Source organism: Lacerta agilis, chromosome 7, assembly GCF_009819535.1.
Source record: "Lacerta agilis isolate rLacAgi1 chromosome 7, rLacAgi1.pri, whole genome shotgun sequence".
In the NCBI taxonomy this organism is placed as follows: domain Eukaryota; kingdom Metazoa; phylum Chordata; class Lepidosauria; order Squamata; family Lacertidae; genus Lacerta; species Lacerta agilis.
In genome coordinates this window covers 64061033-64085309 of record NC_046318.1, presented here as the reverse complement: position 1 = coordinate 64085309, position 24277 = coordinate 64061033, and the positions used below count along the sequence as shown (strand labels likewise).

Genomic DNA, 24277 nt, shown 5'->3' with positions numbered 1-24277 from the left:
TCTCAAATGGCATCATGGGGGTCACCAGAGTGGGCTCTGACTCCACTGTGATCATGAGGCGGGAACAAAGAATCTTTGAGAAAGTTTTGCAGACTTGCCAAGCTCAAACAGTCCATTGAGACAGCATAATTAAGGAAATAACAGGAGTCCACTTTCCCCAAATATAATAACAACCAATGGAACTAGGAGAACTACCAGAACTAACAGAGGGGTGTGGTGGGTGGAAAAGAAAAACTTTTTATGTAAAGTACCGTATTTTTCTGTCTATAAGACGTCACCTATTTCGGGGGATTCCAAATTAAGAAAACACCCCTCAGCACTACCCGTGTATAACCTAGTCTTATACACAGAAAAATATGATATTTTTGTAGTAGGGATAGCAAACGAGAGAGGCAAGGAAGGCAAACAGGAAACAGATAAAGATAAGATTGAAGAAACTAGCCTGAGTAAGAGTAGGAAAAATGGGAACTAAAGGTGACATGACTGCTTCAATCAGGCAGGAGCAAAAATCTGACTGGGAGCCACCCACTTTCCCAAGAAGTTTTTGCTATTGATCAGAGTGGAGTCAGAGCCCAATCCAGTGACCCCATGATGCCATTGGGAGAAACTTGCCTATTATTGTATCACATGCCATATTTCCCTCTCAAAAAGTGCTGCAAATGGCTACTTTAACCGAACACTGCATTGGTCAGATCAGCAGTGCCACAAACAGATTCTGTTTGGGCTCTTGCCACAGACAACAATGAAAAGATTCAAATAAACCACTACCAAGCTTTCCTTTTTTCACACACATATTATTTGCAGTTAACATTTTTCAATTGAAGCTCTCCTACTTTATTTGTAAAAAAAAAATAAAAAATAAAGAATTAAATCACGACATACCTTGCTTAGACTTGCTATATGGTTCATATTCATGTTCCAGAGCACAAACAATCATTTTCATAATCCTGTGCACTGCACTGCTGTCAAGCCGAAGACTGAGAGGGCCCACAATAAGGGTTTTTGTAGACATCTCCTGAGCATGGCCAAAGTCTTCACTCTTTACTGAAGTCACATCTGGCTGGTTTCCAGACACTAAAACTACAATATATATTTTTACAGATAGTTAATACGTGCATTTGAAACTCCCATTGTTCTAGGCACGTTTTGCTACATGGAATTTCATTAACACAAGCAGTTTCTGAGGTCTGGCCTTAATACTGCGCCTAAGATTTCAGATTAAAAACTGCAGAGTGGAAGGAGGACTTTCTTCTGCCTCCCCACTTCCAGACATTCTCTAAGAATATTAGGGGGTGGGCAGGGGGAGCATGGCTTTTCTTTTTGCAGACTTCAGATGAGAAGTCTGTGAAAAATGTGAAAAATGAATATAAGATTTTAGCTGCAGTTCATTCATTTTCAGCTTTGTATTATTGTTATTTTTAAAAAGTGTGCCTAGACATTCCGTTGTTGCACCCATGATATAGGTTTAAGGTGCCATTTAGCTCCTAGCTTTTATATCTCAGTTTCTAACACTGATTGGGACAATGGTGGAGGGGGAAAAACTACCTATGAAAAACATTTTCTTGCAATTATCAGTGGTTAGCTATAAACACTCACACAATAGCCTTAACTGCACTTCGTTTCTTTAGGATAAACTAATACAAGCAAGATCACCAATGCATTTTCACAGGGAGGCCCACTTTTCTTTCTTCATGTCCATTACAGAAGGAAAGATGAAGTAGGCGGTGAATGGCAATATTGAGCTGAAAACTAAACCGGGGGCTTAAAGCTCAAATCACATGCTCTCAACAACTGTATTACACTATATACTCAAAATTGGAGACAGGGTTTTAAACCACCCATATCCATAGTGCACATGCTTTTTTGCCAACTCCAATTTAGCTGTGTTTTTAAATAACCACTTAATGGGATGAGAAAGCTGCTTTGATTTCAAGTTCATTAGAACTTTGGTCACAGTCAAGATTAACCACAATTTACAACATGTTTAAAGTCAGGGTTGGAAAACCTCAGGCTTGGGAGTCAAATGTGGATCCTCCAGGTCTCTCTCTAACTCTTGAGGCTGTCTCCAGGCTCTGCTCAGTACCCTCCTTAGTGCTTCTGCCTGACTGGAATGTGCTCTCAAGCTGTGAAAATGCCTCGTTTGCTTTGTTAGAGGACAAAGAAAGGGGGGGGCAGAACTTCTGCATTGATTGAATGTATCCTACAGTACAAAGTTAGAAGACACATCTGTTGCTCTGCCCCTGGAAGGACTTGCTCTGCACACGTGTGTCATGCAACCCCTGCAAAAAATGCAGCCCTTGGGCTAGGAAAAGTTTCCCACCACTGTACTAAGCCCTATTTATGTTACTCAGATATAGGGCAATGCTGTACTTAATTGAAAGCAGGGCCATGCCTTTAGTACATATCAAGTCTCCCCCTTCAGCTTCATGTTGAACACAGTTGTCTACAAAGAAGACCCAACATGCAAACCCCTGTTCATGTGCAGGGACTCCACATTAACTAGAACACCCATAAGCATGAATGCTCTGATCACGCAGAGCCCTCGCACACTGAGGTGGACTAAGAGCATAGTTTAGATAGGGCTCTAAATTCTGGTTAACCTGAAACAGAAATGGGAGCTTCCAGTCTCCTCATAGAGGGAAGCAGAAAGCAAGCAAGGAAGCCCAAGGCTTGTTCATGTCCTTCACTTTGATTATTAGACTCCTGTCCTTTATATGAAGCAGATTATATTCATCTGCCCTGATACTGTGAAGGCATCTATTATTTACTGCTGCTTACACATGCATAGGATGCCACTGTAAGTAATATAGTAACCTGCGTTGTTTTTTTCCAGGGGGTACTCAAAGGTACGCAGTACTCGCACCTCTTTTTGTTGTTAAAAAGTGTGGCACTTACTGTAACAACTTCATGGTGAGTACCGACACCTATTTTTCTAGAAAAAGCACTGATTGTAACTATAATATAAACACAGAGAAGAGAAGCTTTTGTCTTTCTCTAATGTAATCTCCCCATATGAACCAACCCAAACTCCGCGATCATCACCTGAGGCCTTTCTTCATGTTCCTCCTCCACAAAAGGTCTGAAGGGTAGCAACACAAGAATAGGTCTTCTCTGTGGTGGCTCCCCATTTGTGGAATGCTCTCCCCAGAGGGTTACTGGTTTGTTTTTATTTGTTTTTGTTGGGTATTTTGTGTTCTCATTCTGCATTTTAATGTTGTAAACTGCCCTATCATCTTAAATGGACAGTATACAAATTTAATTGATCATTACCATAATCATCACAGTTTATTCCTTTGCAGACTAGATTATTTCCTTTAAGACAGCATAAAGCTTGCAAAGCTGCTTTAAAATACATTTGCTGTACAGCAAGGTGTAGCACAGTGGTTAAGAGAATCAGCAAGGGTCCTCTTCTGCCCTCCTCCAGATTTGCCTTCACAACAACCCTGCTGAACAGCAATTTGAACCCAGATTTTCTAAAGCTAAATCGTTGCATGATTACAAAGCAGTCATATCAAATCATACATTGCTGTATTTCTTAGGGCAAAGTCAGAAAAAGGGTATATGAGCAAACAAGCACGCTAGAATTCAGAATTTTCAGCAAGTCTATCCAGATTTTAAATTAGGTCAAAAAGGTAAATCTGAGGACAGTCGGTCAAGGACTGTCAGGTGCCTCTGAAGAAGCCTTTGTTTCTGTTATTCAAAAAGTAAGCAAACAAAGCAATGAAGTACCTTTGCCACTGGTGCTTTCCATTGTGTACAGATAATCCATGTAGAAAGCCCCAAACCTCTGCATTCCAGCTATCTCTGTGTACATCTCCTACCAACAAAGCAAAGTACATACAACTAATGTTCTCTTAAGAAAGAATCTTGAGATTACAACCCAATGGTATCAGGGCTATAGTCAAGTACTAGAGATATATACTTGTTTGGGTTTGTGCATGAATACATGGTAAACCTTATCAAAACAAAGGACAGAGGTTAGCCAAAGAATTCATCCTTCAGATAGCTAATGCAACATCTAGACTAGACCACACAAAAGGACATCTATAACTCTTCTGGATGTTTTGTCCACTTTTGCAAAGCAGCTAGTTAATTAGTATCTTTAGCGGAGTCAATTATTTCAGCTTGACCTCTCACTCACTAGTAAACCAGCTGACTATGGCAAACTTCATATCTAACATTTGCAACTTCCGAAACATTTTAGGACATCTAGCTAGAAAACAATCAGATTTATTTGGACTCAGTAGGTATTTGTTTGCTCTTGTCTTCATAGGAAGCAGTGAGTCGTAAGTAACATTCTAATCATGTCATTAGACATGAAGGTTGACATTTAAGTAAATGGAATCTATTACTACCAATAAAAGGAGAATTCACAGCTTTAACAAAATGAGTTTATTGGGCAGTAACGTGAATGATGGAATTCTCAGTGTTTCTCTGTTCTCCTGCTGCATGAAGGATGAGGAAACAAAAAAGAAGTATATAATATAAACACACAATTATTTTTTTAAAAAAAAGAGTGATTCCCCACAAGGGTACATTTTGTGTTAGATGTCATTAAGAAGGGGTTAAAAATAAAAGTGCCCATATCATAATTCCCTTGTAGAAATCTATGGTGCAGCCACTTTTGGAAAATTATATGTGGTTTTGACTACCCCAACTCAAAGAAGGTATCATAGAGCTATAAAAGGCACAGAAAAGGCAACCAGAATACTCGGGAGCTGAACACTTTTACTACAAGAAAAGGCTAAACCAGATTGAGCTTTCTTGTTTCAGGAGAAAGCAATTAAAGGGACAACATAATGTTGTGATGTATGGTGTGGGAAAAGTTTAGTCTTTCTCCCTTTCATAGTACTATAACTCAGGATGATCCAATTAAATTGATAAGTAATAGATTCAAGTCAGACAAAATAATGTATTTATTCACATCATTCATTTATGGAATTCACTTCCATTAGATGTGGTAATGGTCAGAAGCTTAGAGGGCTTGAAAAAGGGATTAGACAAATTCACAGAGGACAAATCTATCAGTGGCTATATAGAACTTTCATGTTCAAAGGAAGTATGCTACTGAATTCTAGTTGCTGGGGGTCCACAGCAAAAGAAGGCTGTAGTTTACAAGCTTTTGCCCTGCTTGTGCTATTGTGGTTTACCACTGCATGAAGCTAGACTAAATTGACCTTTAGTTCAATTCACAAGGGCACATCTCATTAAAAAAACAAAAACAGAGAAACCAAATATGTAGCACAATCCAGTTCAATGTGCAAACACACTAAGGATTAAAGAGTTGGTCTCTTTTTTAACGTATTAATTTCAGCATTTTAGACTTCGAGTATAGATTCACAGTTTCCTATCAACTGCAGTTATCTAAAGTATTTGCAAGTGGCAACTGGGAACAGATCTGAGCCATACTACTGAATATTTTAAAAGAAGAGGTATCTAATTTTACCTCTGCTACCTCTTTATATTTGAGTGAAAACTTGGAGGCTTTATTCAACTAAGTTTTACTCAGAGTCCATTGAAATAAATGGACCTTAGTCAACATTAATACATTTCAATGGGTTTACTCTGAGTAAAACATAGCTGAATACCACCCTGTGCAATTTGTACTCTGATACACATACCCGAGTACAAAAAATTATAGCAGGAATAAGCCCTAAGGCTACGTTCATTTTTATCAGGTGTCGGCCCTGCTTACAAGAAGCTCAAGGCAGCTTTCTCTGTTCTCTCATTTTTACTCACAACAACTTTTTAAAGCTGGCTTATGCTGAAAGAGATAAACTCTTCAATAATTAGCCAGTGAGCTTCATAGCTGAAGGCGATTTGAACCATGGTCTCTCTTCTCCAGACTGAACACTCTGTACATTTGCCCACTACTCAAGACTGACTCTTATCTATTTACTCTTCAAATTTCTATCTCAGCGGAAGCCCTAAAAGTGGTTCATTCATAGAATCATAGAATTTTAGAGTTGGAAGGGACCACAAGGGCCATCTAGTCCAACACCCTGCAATGCAGGAATCTTTTTGCCCAATGCAGGGCTCAAAACCCATGACCCTAAGATTAAGAGTCTCATGTTCTACAAACTGAGCTATCCCAGCTATCAAATAATCATTTTCCAACTTAGCTCAATAGGGCTTAATTTAAGAAGACTAAGGTCTAAATTAGTCATGGCATTTGGGCATTCAAGTAAAATGTGCAATAAAAGTAAATTCAAGCAGCTCATTGTGACATAACTCATCTACTCATTAAGTGACAAAATACTTTAGTAGAAATAAGGTGTTAACACTGACTCCATAATCAGATGTGGACAAAATAAGCGACAGGTTATGAACACTGAGCGTAATTACAAAATTTTAAAAGAAAACTTATTTAAGACCTTATGAGCGGCTGCATCCAAAATGAATTCTGCATGAACACCATTGTTCTCAGGGCTTCTGTAATCAAATAGTGAATTGGTAAGGTATGTCATCCCTTTTGTGCTCAGATTTTCACCACAGTTGAAAAAGTAGGCCTCCTTTTATAAAAGGGGGGGAAATATATCAGTGGGAGTAGAAAGATAGTAACAAAACATAACAAACAAAAGAACATGCAATTTGATTTCTTCTTTATAAACATGGTATGTGAAAAAACCATTTCCCCCCTCCCTACCATGGTCTTGTTTGCACAATAAGCCAAACCACAGCTAAGCATGAACAATCAAGTTTGCTGGTACACAGCTGGAAATTGCAGCTTCTTCATCCCCTACACCACCACCCCGCATCTGCTGTTGCCACACTACCAAGAGCTAAGCCATGATTTGGCTTAGTATTACATGTGAGTCGAGGCTCGTGCTTTGTCTAATAACACGGCTACCTGTCTTTTTTGTGTAAACCACGTCTTTGTGTGCACGTCTGCAAGCTAGCAAAGCATAACTTGTACTTACCGCATCACTTCTATTCATATTCTCCTCAAAATCTTTAATTCCCATAATTCCTTTGAGACAAAGAGCTTGGCAACCAACAAAGCCTATTTGGCAATCAAAGAAAGGTTCTCCACTCATGAGGACCTGAAAAATAATGTTAGCATGCTGAGGGTGTATATAAAGAAACTGGAAGAGAGTTAAGCTTCTAGCCAAGAACCAACACATTGTTGGGCTCACCTATCTAACTTTCATGTTGTCGCCTTTTTATTTTTTATAGCATTTGTGCTCCACTCTTCAGCTAAAAAGGCTCCAAAAGAAAGGCTTACATAAAATCAAAACAAGACATTCCCTACCCATAGGCTTACAATCTAAAAGAAAAGAAAACAAATGGGACAAGGGACAAGGACAGAAGAGAAAAATGAGAATCAAGACTCATCGTGTGGAATTCTCTTCCCTTGAATATTAGACAGGCACTGTCTAAGTTGTCTTTCTGGTCCCTACTGAAGACTCTCCTTTATCAACAAATCTTCTAAGTTGAGATTTTCCCAGTCTGGAATTGTTTTTTAAGAATTTTAAAATATGTTTTTATCGTCTTATGCCTTGTTTGCCACCTTAGGCACCTTTGGAATGAAGGGCAGGGTCTGAATCTAATACATACATAAATAACTGCAACCTACCGGTATCTATCCGAAATTAATATCTATGTGTATCAACGTATAAGCAGAACGATTGTGGTCAGTTTTTGCACTTAATTAAGAAACCAATGAAGTAGAAGAGCAATAGTAATGTACACTAAATTTGAGAGCTTATTATTTACTGCCTAAGAGTACTACAGCTAAAGTCCAAGAATGGCTCCATTTCAGTTATGTTTTTATTATAGTCATCCAATAATGGGTGAATATAAAATAAATAGTGCAACTGCCAGTGCAAAGTAATGATTCTGATGAAATAAATACTGATGCCAAAAATTTACTATAAATATATAGAAGTAATGGAAAATTACCTCTACTGTAGTTCCTTCTTGCTCCCAGCATATTACTTCTTTCGATTTTACTTTCTGTGGGCTGTAATAGCTACTTTCAGCTTGCATTTCTGTGAGCTGTGTAACAATATGCCAAACACTTACCATTAGTCAACATTAGTATTAGCTACATATAAGCTATTATTACTGTGTAGAAAAGATGATGACAAATTAAATTTTACTATTGGTGAATATGATTGGGCAGGAAACAGGTGCACTAAAACAGCTGCAATATATTATCCACACTGGAAAACAACAACTTTAATCTATGTATTGGCACAATTTTAAAAAACACCAAAAAAACAACACTGAAGCATTTTTAGTTTCTCGGTTACATAAACAATGAATAAAAGGTAATCTAACAGATACGCAGGTGCAACTCAGTTTATGAACTTGACAGAATAAACTTGACAGTTTATTATAATAGCATAGGAAGTAATTCACAAGATGGATGTACTTAAGCAACCCTTGCGAACCTCAATCATAAGTAAATATACTACCTTTTTGTCTATACTCTGATCACCATGAATAAAGCAGCAAGAAGAGATCAACAGTGTACTTTTGACTATTCAACATCATTCATTAAACAAGGGCAAAATAATGAAACATTTAAATGTTTAGCCCTAACAGCTCCTAACTCTGGCATCTTTAACTGCTGAAATAATTCCTTCTAATTTTCTTATAACATAAAATTCCTAGAAGCTCTCATTACTTAGCTATTTCCAACTGTTTGTACACATGGTTGCTGTTTTGAAGCTAAGTTCTATAAAGCAAATGCTCAAGTAAAACAGGATTTAAAAACCCGCCCTTCAGCTGTCTGCAATCATTGTAGAGGAAAAGCAATTAATTGATTAAAAGAACTCAAACATTGCAAGAACAATTTTCGACATTATTAGGAAAATGCAACATTTAATTTGGCATGGGTTTTTTTTTTAAGCTGGAGTAGTATCAGCTATTCAGAATGCTAATGCAGAAACCTGAGCTTGTTTTTGACCAAAATATGAACCACAAATTAATTCCATACATTCTTAGCATTCAAGCAGAACAATGAATTCTAATGTTTTCCTTCTAAGTGCCAGCATAATTCTCTTATGCATACCATTTTATAGTGTAAAAAATATAGCATTCAAGATGTTAGGATGTGGTAAAATTATTGTAACGTATAATGCTAAATGCACAAGAATAAAAACAAAGTCTCCTTTAAGGGGTTTTACCTACTTCAGCAAAGGACGCTGTATACACTAGCAGTTTATTATGAGATTTAGTGGGAATAATATCCGAACTAGAGTTGAGGCCACTGGGTTCCATGTTAAATTATAAATAAAACATCTTTTTTAAAGTGCTGCAGTGCCCTTTTCCTCTTGAACTGAGCAGGCTCATCCTACAAGTCGGCTGTAAGAAGTGACTGACAGGATCAGGCAACTACAAAATAACAAAGGTACGAACTAATCCATGCATAGTGAAGAACGTGAGTGCTCTGGGAGAAAATATACTCGCTCCTTTCTTCATACAGTGGTGCCCCGCTAGACGAAAATAATTCGTCCTGCGAAAATTTTCGTCTAGTGGGTTTTTCATATAGCGAAGCGGCAATGACAGCCGCGCTCCGCTAAACGAAAAAAAAAAAGACAAAAATTTTTCGTCTTGCGAAGCAGCCCCATAGACTTTTTCGTCTAGCGGGGCAGCTTCCGCTAGACAAATGCCGTTCAGAATAGAGTAGTTGCTTTGGAAGACGATGATCAGGCATCTGCACAACATGAACAGTCCAACGAAGTTGATGTTGAAGAATCATTGCTTTGAGACTGGTGCTCTGGGAGAAAATATACTTGCTCCCTTCTTCATATCCCCAGAGTAGAACCTAGATCTATTGTGAACACCCAATGATCAATCAGCTTCCGTGACTAGAAGCATTAAAGTTGATGCCAACATATTTGGATCATCTGAAAACTAACAAAGTTGGCTTTCAGATGATCCACACGTGTGTAGGCATCATGGGGGACAGGGGGATAGACATATGTAGGATTGCACTCTTAAAGGTATTCAACTATATGTGAACCAGCATAAATTTCCCCCCGCAATGAGAACTAATGACCATATACTGCCATCTATTATTGTTGTCCTAGCACTTAGCAAAAACAACTAGAAATATACTTATGGTTGTTTATTTTAATATATATATATATGTTTACCTTGAAGGTAATAGTAGCCTTTGTACAATAAAATCCTATAGAAACAATGGGATCTTTAACTGCTGGCGATTTATGCTGATTCATTGTCGTTCCATCATCTGTTCCAAGAAAGTCTCCCTCTTCATCATCATTACCCACAATAGCAGGTACAAACGACCAGGCCCATGACACCCATCCCTGCTGTTGATCATCATCTTGTTGAACATAAGATTCTGGAGAAATATATTGCATATCATGGCCTATTTCATCTTCTGCACCTTTAAAAAAAGCAAAGCAGGGATTATTCAGCTTGAAATACAGTATTAGCCACAAGCTAGAAACAAGAGGCATTTTATTTTATACTTATATACAACATGTATTTTAAACAATATATGCTATACCTTGCAGTATGAACAGGGATGCCAACAAGATTTCCTGGGCCCAGTACACTGTATGTGGATTGGGCGCCCTGCATTTATAATATATTTTTATATTACATTCCTGGTATCATTTCAAACCAAGTCATATTTGATGAACACTAAATAATTTACATTTAAAATGCTAATTAAAATTATGAAATCTGGCTTTAATTTTGTCCTAAATCATCCATTTTGATCCAAATTATAAAGGTACACCTGATTTAGGGAAGCCGCCCCAGTTTCTGATTTGATCCCAGATTGTTCCACTTTTCCTTAGGATGTCCCTATTTTAACTGGAGAAATGTTGGTGGGTATGGAGTTACCCGACCCCCCGAGCCGTCTGAAGGCAATCCTGTATAGGGAAGTTTTTTATGTTTAATTTTTTATATATATATGTTGGGAGCTGCCCAGAGTGGCTGGGGCAACCCAGTAATATGTGTAGGGCATAAACAGTAAAATTATCATTATGGAATGGAATGTCCCTATTTTCAGCGGAGAAATGTATGGACTACAAAAAAGAAATGTACTTCTGAACACAATAGCCAGCATAATGAAAAACTGCAGAATTAAATTAGCAGCAAATTACAAGACACCCTATACACTTCAGTAAGTCATGAAATACATTCCTTGTTAGAATTCTCATAGTGAACTTGAGCAATTTACATTAAACTCTCTTCAGAGGAGACACGGCAAAAAACCTGTGTTTTATACCAATTTAGAAATATTTTAAAACATCCCTGCCTAATATAGCTGATAACGTTTACTTCGTTTCCAGAGCTGATGAACAGGAAAAGTAAACAAATGAGCTGCAAATGCTTAAAAGGTTCTTTGATATCAAACATCAGGCAAAATCCCTAAACTTATGCAATCAGTGCTTACATGGCTGTTAACACAAGCTGGACCCCAGCCTTGGCAGCATCACCAGCACAGTCTTAACGCAAGGATTAACTGTTCTTGAACAATTTCAAGTATATTATGTCCAAACAGGCCTCCTTCAACAGCAGAAATGTTCCCATTTTATCCCTTTCAAGGTACTGACAACTGTGACTGGCAGGAAAATGCTAGGTTTCATTTATGTCACCTTTTGCTGATGGATAACGTTATCAAATCCATACCTTCAGAAACCTGTGTGAACTTTTAATTAACTATGGTTTGTAGCAGACATGTTGCAGAGGAGCCTGGAAAACTGTGGATAATGTGTGCCATTTTCCCAAATTCACCACAGTTGGGGTATCTTTTTCATCTGGAAGTAGGTTGGGAAGGGGATGGTGGGAATTTAATGCAGACACTTTGGGATTGCGCATTTTATGTTGGGATAGTCAGCAGTACCATCCTAATGCTGTAATATCCAGGCAGAGTTTATCCTGAACATTTTAGAACAGGAGATGGCTTTGGTAGGGGTCCTGTTTGCATTTGAGCCTGAACCAGCATATTCACAAACCACAGATACCAGTAGCTCCACTTGAGTAGGAGTGAAGTAGAGTTGGTTTCTTCCCCCTAACATTAACCAATACAAACTAGACACCACAAAGATTATCAAATTAGGCAATTATAATTAATATAAAAATGAAACACTTGAGTAAACATAGAATATGTAGCACAACAAGAAAATATCTACTAACCACCACCATATAGATACCTGAAGCAACTTTTTTGCACACTTTATTAATTTGGGAGAAAAGGCACAATCAATTATGCATCTTAATATCTCCTTTGTTATCATTTTTGTTTTACTCAATATTCTATTTTATGAGAAAGGCAGTATAAACAATGCAAAAAGTAGAGGCTGTACAGACTGAATGGTATGTGATATTTTGCCTAGGCACAGGTCCTGTCTATACATATTTATATTGGATTTAATATTATAATGTAGGTCATAATAAAAGCAGACAAAGTTTTCAACAACACATTCCTACATGAGTAGCAACCAAAGTAGATGCTTTTGGCTTTTGTACCACTGCAATGAAAGCATTGCTCAGAGCTATCGTCCAGATGCATATTTTTAAAAGGAAAAAGCTCACATTGTTATAAATGCCCTTTCCCCGCAAATAAAACATTGCTATATTAGTCTGAATTAGCTGGTGGTCTCATAGCCAAACATGATAGGAACTGTAGGGATTATTTTTGATTCCTATGTCAAGAGTGACATGGCATATTAATCGGACAAACTGATGCCTCAGGCCGTAATTTTTCTGCAAGATGTGTAAACCCTTTAAAAGTACTGTGCCTCCAGAATCTTGTGCTTTTTAAAGAGCCTATAAGAAAGACCAATGAAAATAAAGGCAATGTAAATTGTGAAAGTAGCCAACCTACCCTAGTTACTGGGACAATGAAATCAAATATATAAGGGCTCCTTCCAGGGAGTCAGACCATCTAGGCCAGGATTGTGTTCTCTGACTGGTAGTGCCTCAAGAATCTGTCCCAGAGGATTTCCTCAACCCTCTTCAGTAAGCCCTGAATAGCTTGGGACCAGTTTACTTACAGGATAACTTTACCCCAACTGCTTTGATTCACATAACTGATACTATTACAGATACCACATAATACTCATTCCACTGCTGTATAAAATCAATCTTTTAGTGTGACGACACCTATGCTTTAGAACTCACAGCTTCTTGACATCAGACAGGCATCTTCTTTGTACAGTCGTAGCTTGGTTCTCAAACGGAATCCATTCCGGAAGTCCGTTCAACTTTCAAAAACGTTTGAAAACCAAGGTGCGGCTTCTGATTGGCTGCAGGAGCTTCCTTCACACAATCGGAAGCCACGGAGGCAGCATCAGACGTTCGGGTTCCAAAGAATGTTTGCAAACCAGAACACTCACTTCCAGGTTTGCAGCATTCGGGAGCCAAAACATTCGAGTCACAAGGCGTTCGACAACCAAGGTATGACTGTACACTTTTTGGCACCTGCTTAAAACATTTTTGTTTAGGGAAACCTATCCAGGCATGTAGCTGTCAATGTGTTTTAATCTCTTTTATTGTTAATTTAGGGACGCAGGTGGCGCTGTGGCCTAGGGCTTGCCAATCGGAAGGTCGCAGTTCGAATCCCTGCGATGGTGAGCTCCCGTTGTTCGGCCCCAGCTCCTGCCCACCTAGCAGTTCGAAAGCACATCAAAGTGCAAGTAGATAAATATGACCCAGAAGCTGTCTGCGGACAAACGCCAGCTCCCTCGGCCTATAGAGCGAGATGAGCGCCTTAACTCCAGAGTCGTCCGCGACTGGAACTAACGGTCAGGGGTACCTTTACCTTTACCTTTTATTGTTAATTTTAATTATTTCAAAATGTTCTGAATTGTTTTTAACTTTTTGTTAATAATCTTAACATTTTGTGTAAACCACTCAAGCGGTTTTACTACAATCAAACGGTATATAAATTTTGTTAAATAAATTTGGGCTTCTGTATGGGGCTGCAGGAATCATCATCAAAAACCACCTCCTTCCCCATTCCATTGAGATATGCTTTCTGTTAGCAGAGGAGGCACCATGGGATACCACACCAATCTGTAACTACATTATTTCTAGCAAATATCTCTTTTTCACACACAAAAATGGCAGGTTGTGGCAAACAACCATGCCTACATAAGTCATGTTGCATTTTAGATAATTATTAATACTAATGAGGTGTTGTAAATAATGAAAAAGAATACTTAGTACATAGCTTCTGATGAAAACTGCTCTACTGACTTATTAAATCAGTTCTTTAATAAAGTTAGCTGATGTGACTTGAGGGCTGACCACTTCTAAATAAATTAAAATATAGGATTTACAGAATAATCTAGAGTATCAGAGCAAGATTATTCCAGGTACTTTTAAGGTAAGAATAAGAAAGATTTTTGAACTGTTTACTTCATGTTTTGGTACGTATTTTGAAAATGACTGATGGTAATCCTTTAGTACAGAGGCCCTCAAACTCAGTTACAGAGCTCTTTTAACCAACCCAAGAAAAGAATCAAGCCCTTAATACAACACAGATTGCAATCAATTTGAAATATTTGTCATTGCCCTAAAAATAATACACAATGTTATTGTTTGAATGGATTACAAAGTTCCAATTTAACCTTGGAAAAATTGTTCCATAAAAGACCAAAATGAAATGGTTTATATGGACATTTGTTCTGCCTTCACAATCTTACATCTCCACCCCCATCGTTCTACCCAGACACTGAGGTCCAGCACCGAGGGCCTTCTGGCGGTTCCCCTCACTGCAAGAAGCCAAGTTACAGGGAACCAGAGAGAGGGCCTTCTCGGTAGTGGCACCCGCCCTGTGGAACAGCCTCCCATCAGATGTCAAAGAAATAAAAAACCAACTGGCTTTTAGAAGACATCTGAAGGCAGCCCTGTTTAAGGAAGCTTTTAATGTTTGATGGACTACTGTATTTTAATATTTTGTTGGAAGCTGCCCAGAGTGGCTGGGGGAACCCAGCCAGATGGGCGGGGTATAAATAAATTATTATTATTATTATTATTATTATTATTATTAGCTTCTCTAGGAAGCTAACAGAATAATTACTTATTGTTTAAACCATAATAAGAGAATTAAACATGAAGTTGTGATTATGTCTTTAAATTGTCTCAAACCAATCTACAAAATTGCCCAAGAACCTGGGTAACAACTAGTTTTGCATTATCTGCACTTGAACTGCAATTTCTCTGATGCTTTTGGAGGATTGTGAACGAATTCAATCTGTCTTACCTGAGATGTTCCCCAAAACATCCTTAGTGTGACAAACCAAGTCTTCATTTTCTCCATCTTTAAAGTTGCCTATTTCTCCATAGTAGAGTGAAATTCCAAGTTGCATTATTCGAATAAACATAGGGAGTTGTTGATCAGTAATGGAGAGCTTCAGGGTTTCTACTAAAGTGTGGATCTGCAAGTACAGAGAAAAGCACTGAGTTGGATCTGAAGAACTGTAGAGCTGGGAAGGACCCCCTAGGGTCATCTGGCCCAATCCCCTACAATACATGAAAGGAAGAATGAATGGAACTCCAATTGTGCAACAATGGATCCTCTGGAACAGCATAAGTGGGCTACTGGAGTTGCAGTAGGACAGGGAAATTAAAATAATTCAGCTGAACTGCCTTGCACAAACAGTAGTGCCTTTCTCCTGCAGTCTTAGATGGCGACCTGTGCATAATAAGGGATAAATTATTGAGCACAGACTTAAACACACATATAGGACCAGGCTCCACATAAGCAACAAGAGACAAAATTCAGATTTTAAAAGTAAATGATAATATACATCTAAGGCAAATGAAGATTGTAATTATGAAGTATGTTAAACATTGTGTTAATTTCATTTTTAATGACAGATATTCCAGGGTACCCTGATGAGCAACTGTGGCCACCAACAGAGATAACCAGGCAAGTTATTTATAAACATAATTATAATTATGCTCACACTAATCTATGTTCCCTGGCATGCTTTTTATGGCAACTCAGAATTCATTAAAACCATCTATATAAGTAATGAAGGAATAGAAAACACAGAGTTCCTTATTAGAAGCACAGCACCAATTGACATTAGTGAAGACTGTGTCAATATTTCCATTATATGCTGTCAGAAGTTTGTGATTCTGCCATTAAAATATCCCCTCTGCTAAAACCTGGCATGAAAGTTAATGATCAAGCCCACAACTGAACTTCGTTCCTCGATCAAAAACAAAAAATTTGGCAAACTTTAAGATTAAGAGAGAGAGACGGCCAAGATTTAATATTCTGCTAACTTACAATAGCCACATAGTACCGTAGTGAAGTGCATTTAGCATGTCAGAGTTTATTATGATTAATAGAAGACAAGAACCTGTTTGTGTTTCAGAAGCTGCTGAGCACAAATATCTCAAAATGACTTTAGCTGTCATCTCTTTCCATCTAGTGTTACAGTATGCATAGCAAAGTTGTAGACAAGTTGAGAAAATATCAATTCCAGAATCTGACAAGTAATTTTGTCTATAGTGCTTGTCATAGACTTTAGGACAGGTGTGAGGAACTCAGGCTGGGGGCTGAGTGCCTGGTCCTTGATACTCTCACCAGGCAACACTCCTCCCTAGGCCAAGCTAGATTCCCTCCTTGGCTGTTTTTGCCTGGCTGGAATGTGTTATTGAGCTGTGATAATGGTTCTTGCCTGCCAAGATGAAACCCCAGAAAGTTGCTTGTGAGGCAATGCAGCCCTTGGACTGCAGAAGGTTCCCTACCCCCGTTTTAGTCTTTAGAAACTAAAGCATGCAGTGCAAACTCTGAAGATCTAAAACAGGCATAGGCAAACTCCAGCCCTCCAGATGTTTGAGACTACAATTCCCATCATCCCTAGCTGCCAGGACCAGTGGTCAGGGATAATGGGAATTGTAGTCCCAAACATCTGGAGGGCTGGAGTTTACCTATGCCTGATCTAAGAGAACATTAAGGTTGGATAAATGCCACAGAGAATGCTAGATTGATAGGTTGTATTGATTAGAAAGATCCCGAACCGCTCTGGATATCCGTTTCCAATTCTTGGCTTAGAAACAGTAGAAAGTTTGTTACAGTTAAACAAACTGAAACTAAACTGAATAGCTTTAAGTACCTACTAATGAATTTTTAGTCTGAATTAAGACCCTACAGCCACATGCTACTGGATAAATGTATGTGCAAAACAACTCCTATGCAGCATCTGGCATCAATAGTATCAGGATAATTAGCTGCACACAGGGACAGATAAACTACAGTACTCATGGACACATCTGGAAACATGTTCAGAACAGACAATACTTTGCTTTCTCAATCTAATTTCAAAAATTCACAAAACATCCACAGTACATGCTGTTATGAGCTTTTAGATTGCTCTGGCACCACTGTTCCCACATATGTGCATCCTCTCTTGAAGTAGATTAGAATACACAATCTCATTAAAGACTATTAAGTACCTTGAATTACATCATAATATTTTTGAATTCTCACTTATCTATTATCCAGTCAGCCTTTTTATTATCCATACAAGTACCAGAATTAAGTATGCAAAAGCTCACACTATGAAGAAGTGACTAAATAAAGTAAGATGAATTAGCCACACTGATGCTAGAAGCTGCATCTCAAAAAATGTATAGAATGGTTGAAGTAACCCGCTAACAGCCAAACTACTCTTCCTGGGACACAAAGTCCTGGTATGGCTATAGCCACCCAATGTTCACATCTGGAGGCTCAGAAATGAGTGATCCCCAAAGGCAGAGCAGAAATTAATCTGTTTTAGATGGTCAATTTTCATTTTTCTTAGGAGTACATGGTGAAATTTAAAAGATCTAGAAAGCTACTTACTTTAATAATGGATGGCATCTTAGAATTAAGATTATCGTAAGTGAAATGCAGACGAGTTCTGAACGAACACTTGTAAAGCAGGGGATCTTGATAAAATTCAATCTTGCCGCTAGCGTTTCTTTTGTCTAGGCAAACCGTGCAGTCAGAAAAATTTATCACCTTCCTTAGGACCAAATCGGTTGCTTTCAAAAGGAAAAGAAATGTTGCTCAGTTCTTAGCAGACAAAGCAAATACTATGCAAACGCTCATATTTATTTAGCACTACTTAATACATAGAAATATTTTTAAAGGACCCTTCACAAGTTTAACATATCCAAAGTTTTATGTAAAACACTGGAGAAACTGCAGGAGTGAAGAAGTTTCAAATGCTGCCTACTTGGTATCTACTTCAAGTCTGTGCAGAATCTGAAAAGCTTGAAGCTGTACAGTGCATTGTGTTATAAGAACTAAATGGGGAAACTCAGAAAATAAAGCTCACCTCTAAAATAAATCAATATTTGTCTCTCTGGTCACTTTTTCTGCAAAATTATTTTAGAACATTATCTAAAAAAAATGTACAATGTCATTTAAGAATTCAATAGTCTGCTTACCAGATATGTCCATGAATGCTCGATCCCAAAATTCATCCACTGTGTAACATTCTGCTGAAGTGATATTGACTGACAAAACAATGTCATCCTCCACATATTTGAGTATGAGATTATTGATGACAATGTTGACATTGTTTATAACCCGCCAGATCAAACTCTGTACATAGCCTAAAAAGAAATCATTGTTTTATTAAACCCTTTGCTTGGGAGCCTTACTAGCAAGTTGCCAAATACAGAAAAAAATAAAATTGCCAGTTGAAGAGATATCAAGTGTTTAAATAAAACAAAACATCAGGCTTTCTGTGCTTCAAGCAAACTAACAATCACCAAAAGAACAGAGTCCTAAAAATAACTAAATATATTCTTTTTAATCACAAAGCACCTGGTGGTAAATCTGGGTCAGGAGTAGTCTGTTGAATTCTTCTTGGTTTCACTGCTGCTTTTGCACTTTCCGTGGTACTACGATTTGTTGAACTTGAACCACAGCTTTCATGATCATCCTATAAAAGTTAACAAATGTTCATACTGAATCCACAACGTCAAAAAAAAATTGTGGGGGGAAATCATTTAATTTTTTTAAAGAAAATAAAGAATAAAAAACAGATTGCTGGTAAAAAGTAACAAAGGTAAGAAAGATATAAAGTAATTAAATACGAGAAGGAATGAACAACAGAATGGATAAGTTGGGGTCTAATACTTTAGAAACAAAAGCTATTGACCACGAGATAATGAAAACAAACAAAAGTGCTAACAACTTTACAACTGTGCTCTATAATTGCTTATCCAATTTTAAACATTTTATAATGGTTGAGTTGGTGGACAGAACAGTTTCAAAGAACCATATATGCATGTTCAGAGGGGGTTATGGCTTAAATTTCTCAGACTACAACTACATGGCCACCACAATGGCCGTTTGTACTTGTTCACAGCAATACATCTATACAGTGTAAGATGCCTAGAATTCTACCTTTCAATGGAAATATCTCTTTTTAATATAAAATTATTTAATGTAATAAAGAAAGAACCTTGGTATTTTGACACCTCTTTCAACTCTTTGTATTTGTTGATGTGAAAAAGTCATTTATGCAGTGCTATTTTTCTAGAAAAAAGGAGCCGGAACGCACCATGAATGACTCCCTTGTTCCCTTAGAATGTCAATGGCGCCCACCAGAGAGGTTCCAGAACTGAGTTCTGGTGAGTTCTGGCTGAAAAAAGCCCTGCATTTATGTTTATCTCGATTTAATTAATATTTGAATAACGTGGAATTCAAAAGGAATATCTTAAGGTAATCAAATTCTGGCCCTGTTTGCACATCATAGGAAGCCATAGTCTAAAATACACTATAGTTTATCATGAAAGAGCAGCATACAAGTGCATGCTGCTCAAAGTGTAGCCACGCCACACCTACTTTTGCCAAACCAGGAGAAAACTAACTGCAGCACTAGCTTAGTCTTCTGTGCAAAAAAGCACTTGTGCTTTGTTTCTCTCAAAGCAATCCATGAGAGGCAGCTAAGGTTTGTCCTTGACCTCATTCTGTGGTTTGTTTGGGAGAGAAAGAAATCAAAAGTACTGGCTTCTACAGAATGCTATAGTAACACTCTGCCCCACAGACCTAATAAGGCCCAGCACGGATCCCAATTTAATATGTGAGACAGTCTTCCCACAAACCATGCACATCTGCCCCAAACTGGATGTCATATGTGGGGCAAGCACAGATGTGGCTGTCAACAGAAAATCAAAAGCCTCAAACAGTACTCCTGATGGTTCACTGGCAACGAAGACTTGCTGTCACTGCTGATTGGCTGACTGGCACTGAGACAAAGACTGCTGGGTAGCACAGCTGACTTCTGCCCAAAGAGGGCTTGAAGTCACCAACTATAAGCTAAGAGGCAGTGATTCCAAGCCCACTGGGTCAGCCATGCAACCACGAACCCCATGAAGAACTCAGTCACACAGCTGATCCCTGCAGAAAGCAGGCTTGAGTCACCACCACAGGCGGTAACTTCAAGCCTTGCTTGGCTTGGATTTTCTTCTGTAGCACAGCTTACCACCTGGCAAAACAAGACCCACTAGCCAGATCCACTTTCCTACCTGTTTTAGATGATGGCTCATGTGATATGCAAACCAAGTTATGCTTGTTCTTATCAATATGGGGGGGGGGGGCGGGAATCACCCCAAACAAAGCTCTGAAAATATATATTTTTAAGTTAACAACAGCTAATGATATCTTTAACACAATACGTAAACCCTAATTATTACAAGACAACTCATGTGGTCATGACCTTACAAGAACTATTTTGCTATTTAGACCTTTTATGTCAAAGCAATCTGCAGTCAAACATATTTCTGCTCAATGTTAACTCTGAAAACACACAATTAATTTTTGAAACATATGTGGCTGCTCACAAGCCCAGAAATAAAACATGTTCATTAAAAGTTCCAAGTTAACTGCCAAAACCAGCATAATTATGAAAATATTTAACACTGGGACCAACTGAAATCACATACTGCATAGATTACACTGATGTCATGACACACTTCCCAGCCAAAATGCACTAAAACTACTACAGTCTAATAAATCTAGGTCACAGCATATGACAAACATTTTAAAGTTTAAGAAATGTAAATGATATTTTCCCATTTCAAAATCCATTTTATTAGCTTGAATTCAAATAGAGGATTTCATAAAAGAAAAAGTTTCAATAACTGCAGGAATTATTCCAAAAAAACTTTAGTTGTGATTGTAGGTGCCTAAATCTGAAAGAACTCTAAATACTTTTTTCCTATAATCGTCTCACAATCCACCTCTCTCATATTTACTTTTGCCGAGTTTCCCTCTGTAACTATGGCATTCATGATGAAGCAATTTAAAAAACAACAGACAAACTTTAATTTTATAAATATTTAAAGTCCTTTTACGTTGACACTTCTGGGACTGGCACCTGATGAAAGGTGGCTAGTAAGTAAAAGGGAAGGTTTCTCTGTCTGCATGATTATTATTGGAAATATAGAGAAGATAAAGGGGATGTCAGTGCTTCCAGTATTTGAGGGATAGCTCACGAAGGAGAAAAGCTGGTTTCCAAGGTGAATAATGCTACTTTGCCCACTATTTATTTACATATATTATACTTGTATATATTTGCATATATATTATAAATACACAATCTAACACTGTATATTTATATACATTTATTTGTTTCTGCAACTCCAAAGTGCTCTCCTAAGACAGATGCCAGTGAAGAAGAGTCGGGGGCTGCAAGTTGATCTGATATTTCAGCTAAGTTAGTGTTATGCCCACACATGCCAGCATCTTATCCTGCTGGGTTAGCACAGGTCCCAGTAAGTTTCTGAAATCATTCTGTAGATTTGAGGCAGTAGCAGGAAAAACAGCTATCTATATGCATTAAAGAACCAACCCCTCTTCATGCATGTGTACCCCCCCTTCTCTTTCCTATTGCATCCTCTAATAATTATTCCCCTCCTCCATGTTTCCTAAGACAGAAAGCGGTTTCGATAAGGGAAGGGCAATCAATAGGCTGTATCCTCAGTGGATCAATTTGGCCTAAGATCCAAAAGGCCTCAACCCCAAGTTGATAGAGCCAGGCCTTGGTACTTCCTTCATAAGTCGTAAGCAGAGACAAGTAGCATTTTTAAGTGGCTTAACATTAAATAAAATGTCCTGGATTACATACAAATCAAATAACTGAAAACAAGATTATTTCTGCTTTGTTGCTGCCAAAAATAACACCAAAAGCTAATGCACACATAGACATTTGGAAAAATAATCATCAGTACTTTAAAAGGCTTAAACATTTTGATGCTATGCTAAAAAATATAAATCACAAGGAAGCACATTAAACACACCAATTTCAAATGGCACTGTCCCATGAATACAGATCAGCATAGAGTGAAATAAAGATGTAATGTCATTAGGCCCTTAACAGGGTTAAAGTTTAGAAGCTGGTCCCAGGGTCACGAATCCACTTCTGCAACCCCTATCCACCCCCACAGGAATTTCCTCCCACTGTCCTTAGCCATGGTTCATCATGGTTTGCAGCAGCATGAACCATGTTTAATACAAACCCAGAGGATGCACACCCCATTTAATATCTGAAACTCTGGTTTCAAACTGGTTACAAGCAGTTTTTATTAGTGCAGTAAGTGCTCCTAGGTTTTGTTTATTAAAAAAGTAAAGGGAAACATCAAGTCCAATCCTGCAATCCTGGCAATGCTTCACCATTAGAATGAGCTGCATTTGAAAAAGGAGTCCTGTGGCACTTTGAAGACTAACAAAAAATTCTGTGCATGTTTATTTGGAAGCAAGTTCAAATTTCTCCAGTGTAGCTTACTTCTTAGGAGGTGTGTTTAGAATTGCCATGAATTTTCGCAGGCTAAGGCTAGAGTTTACTTCTATAGGCAGTTTTTCCCTGATTGTATCACTGAAACTCTCTGTCCATGCAGCTTAGAAAAGCTATATTGCATTGTACAGTAGCTTGATTCAACTGCATTTCCACTTATTAACATTCATAACAGCAAATATTTTTACATGTATTTAAAACAAATCAATGTAGATCTCGGTTCAAAAAGGGGTGAATGGGAGAAATCCTCCGTATTCTACCTTAATTCAAGCCACACTTCCGACGTTTTGTGGCTGTACCAAAAAGAGGAACAAAAATGTTGTTCAGTATTTTAACTTGTGTAAAACATGTGGAGGGCTTGTTTGGGGGTGGGGGGCAGGAAGAAAAATAGTTGTACAATTGGAAAGGGGGAAACCATGTCAAAAGCAGTGGAAATAATCTTAGATAAAAAGTTTTGTTTAAAAATATCAACAGTTACATCAGTCACTGTGCTATTATGGTGGGACTGGATGTTACAAGCTGACCTGCAGAAACCAACACTTGCTTATCAAGCCTAGCCATCATTTGTAGCCACCTGCTGAAAGCTTCCTGTGCTGTCCTTGTTCAGTTTTTTGAGGTGTGGCAAAGCACTGAGGTAAGAACCCGATCCATTTTTTCTTTTTTTCTTTTTTTACTCCCAAGCCAATTCCCTCAGACTTTTCTGATATAAGTTGATGGTCAGATATTTAGCCATCATTATAACCTTTCTCTGAATATGTTCTGGTTCGCCAATATACTTCTGAAATTGTGTCAGTCAAGCAAAATAGGAGTTTGGGGAGGGTTCACTGGGGTTCACTGGGGAGGAGGAGCCAGGAAAACAGTTGCATTAGATAAGTTTGCTTGTTCTTCTCTGGATCCAACCCAGTCTTGATTACTGCACTCTAAATTGTTAAAAGTTACAATATTTATTTTTGGATGCTACATAATTTAAATAGATACATAATCATCCATTAAGTGTAAATAATTTCATTTGAAAATTTATGCACAAGGTTGCAAGATTTTTCAGCCTACATGAAAAGCAATATTCACTCTCTGCTACAGAATTATCCAGATTATTTTGCCATAATTACAGCAAATAAATAAATTTCTTTTATTAAGTACTTATTTCAGATGAACCAAGATGATGAATGGGTATAGGGGATCTTCAAACTTTAGGAAAAGGAAAAAAAAACTATTGAGTTGCTTTCCAGTATTAGGTGGTTTACTAAAAATATGGAAAGCAGGGTGAACAGAATGGAGTAATAAAGATTTACAAGTAACATAGGGGAAAAGGGAAGTGTGGGAAAGTAAAATTTTGGAAGCATCTTCCAATTTTCATACATAATGCCAGATAGAAGCAGCTTAGGGAGTATTGAGTGTTTACAGAGAAAATAATGTAAAGTTTCAAATTAAAGCAAACCATGGTAATAGTCTATAGCAAAAGTAGAGCCAAATTTTACTATTATACTATTATTTTGTCGTTATATATGTTAAAATTGCTTTAATTCATGTTATAT

The 24277-nt window shown here is 37.8% G+C and overlaps 1 protein-coding gene across 7 annotated transcripts in view; it reads right to left on the bottom strand.

The window, feature by feature from the left end:
* Positions 1 to 24277, bottom strand: part of VPS13B (vacuolar protein sorting 13 homolog B) — a 360398-nt gene that overhangs the window by 307221 nt on the left and 28900 nt on the right. For all 7 annotated transcript variants that reach the window (XR_004427068.1, XR_004427069.1, XM_033155647.1 and 4 more), the window contains exons 4-13: positions 18767 to 18884; positions 18385 to 18552; positions 17795 to 17976; positions 15200 to 15374; positions 10107 to 10363; positions 7903 to 7998; positions 6921 to 7043; positions 6375 to 6512; positions 3730 to 3817; positions 883 to 1080 (exon numbers count right to left, since the gene is read on the bottom strand). Coding sequence is in view for 5 of the 7 variants with exons in the window: in XM_033155647.1 (XP_033011538.1) it covers positions 883 to 1080; positions 3730 to 3817; positions 6375 to 6512; positions 6921 to 7043; positions 7903 to 7998; positions 10107 to 10363; positions 15200 to 15374; positions 17795 to 17976; positions 18385 to 18552; positions 18767 to 18884 (1543 nt within the window). In the remaining 2 variants the exon portion in view is untranslated. The remainder of the gene's footprint in view (positions 1 to 882; positions 1081 to 3729; positions 3818 to 6374; positions 6513 to 6920; positions 7044 to 7902; positions 7999 to 10106; positions 10364 to 15199; positions 15375 to 17794; positions 17977 to 18384; positions 18553 to 18766; positions 18885 to 24277) is intronic.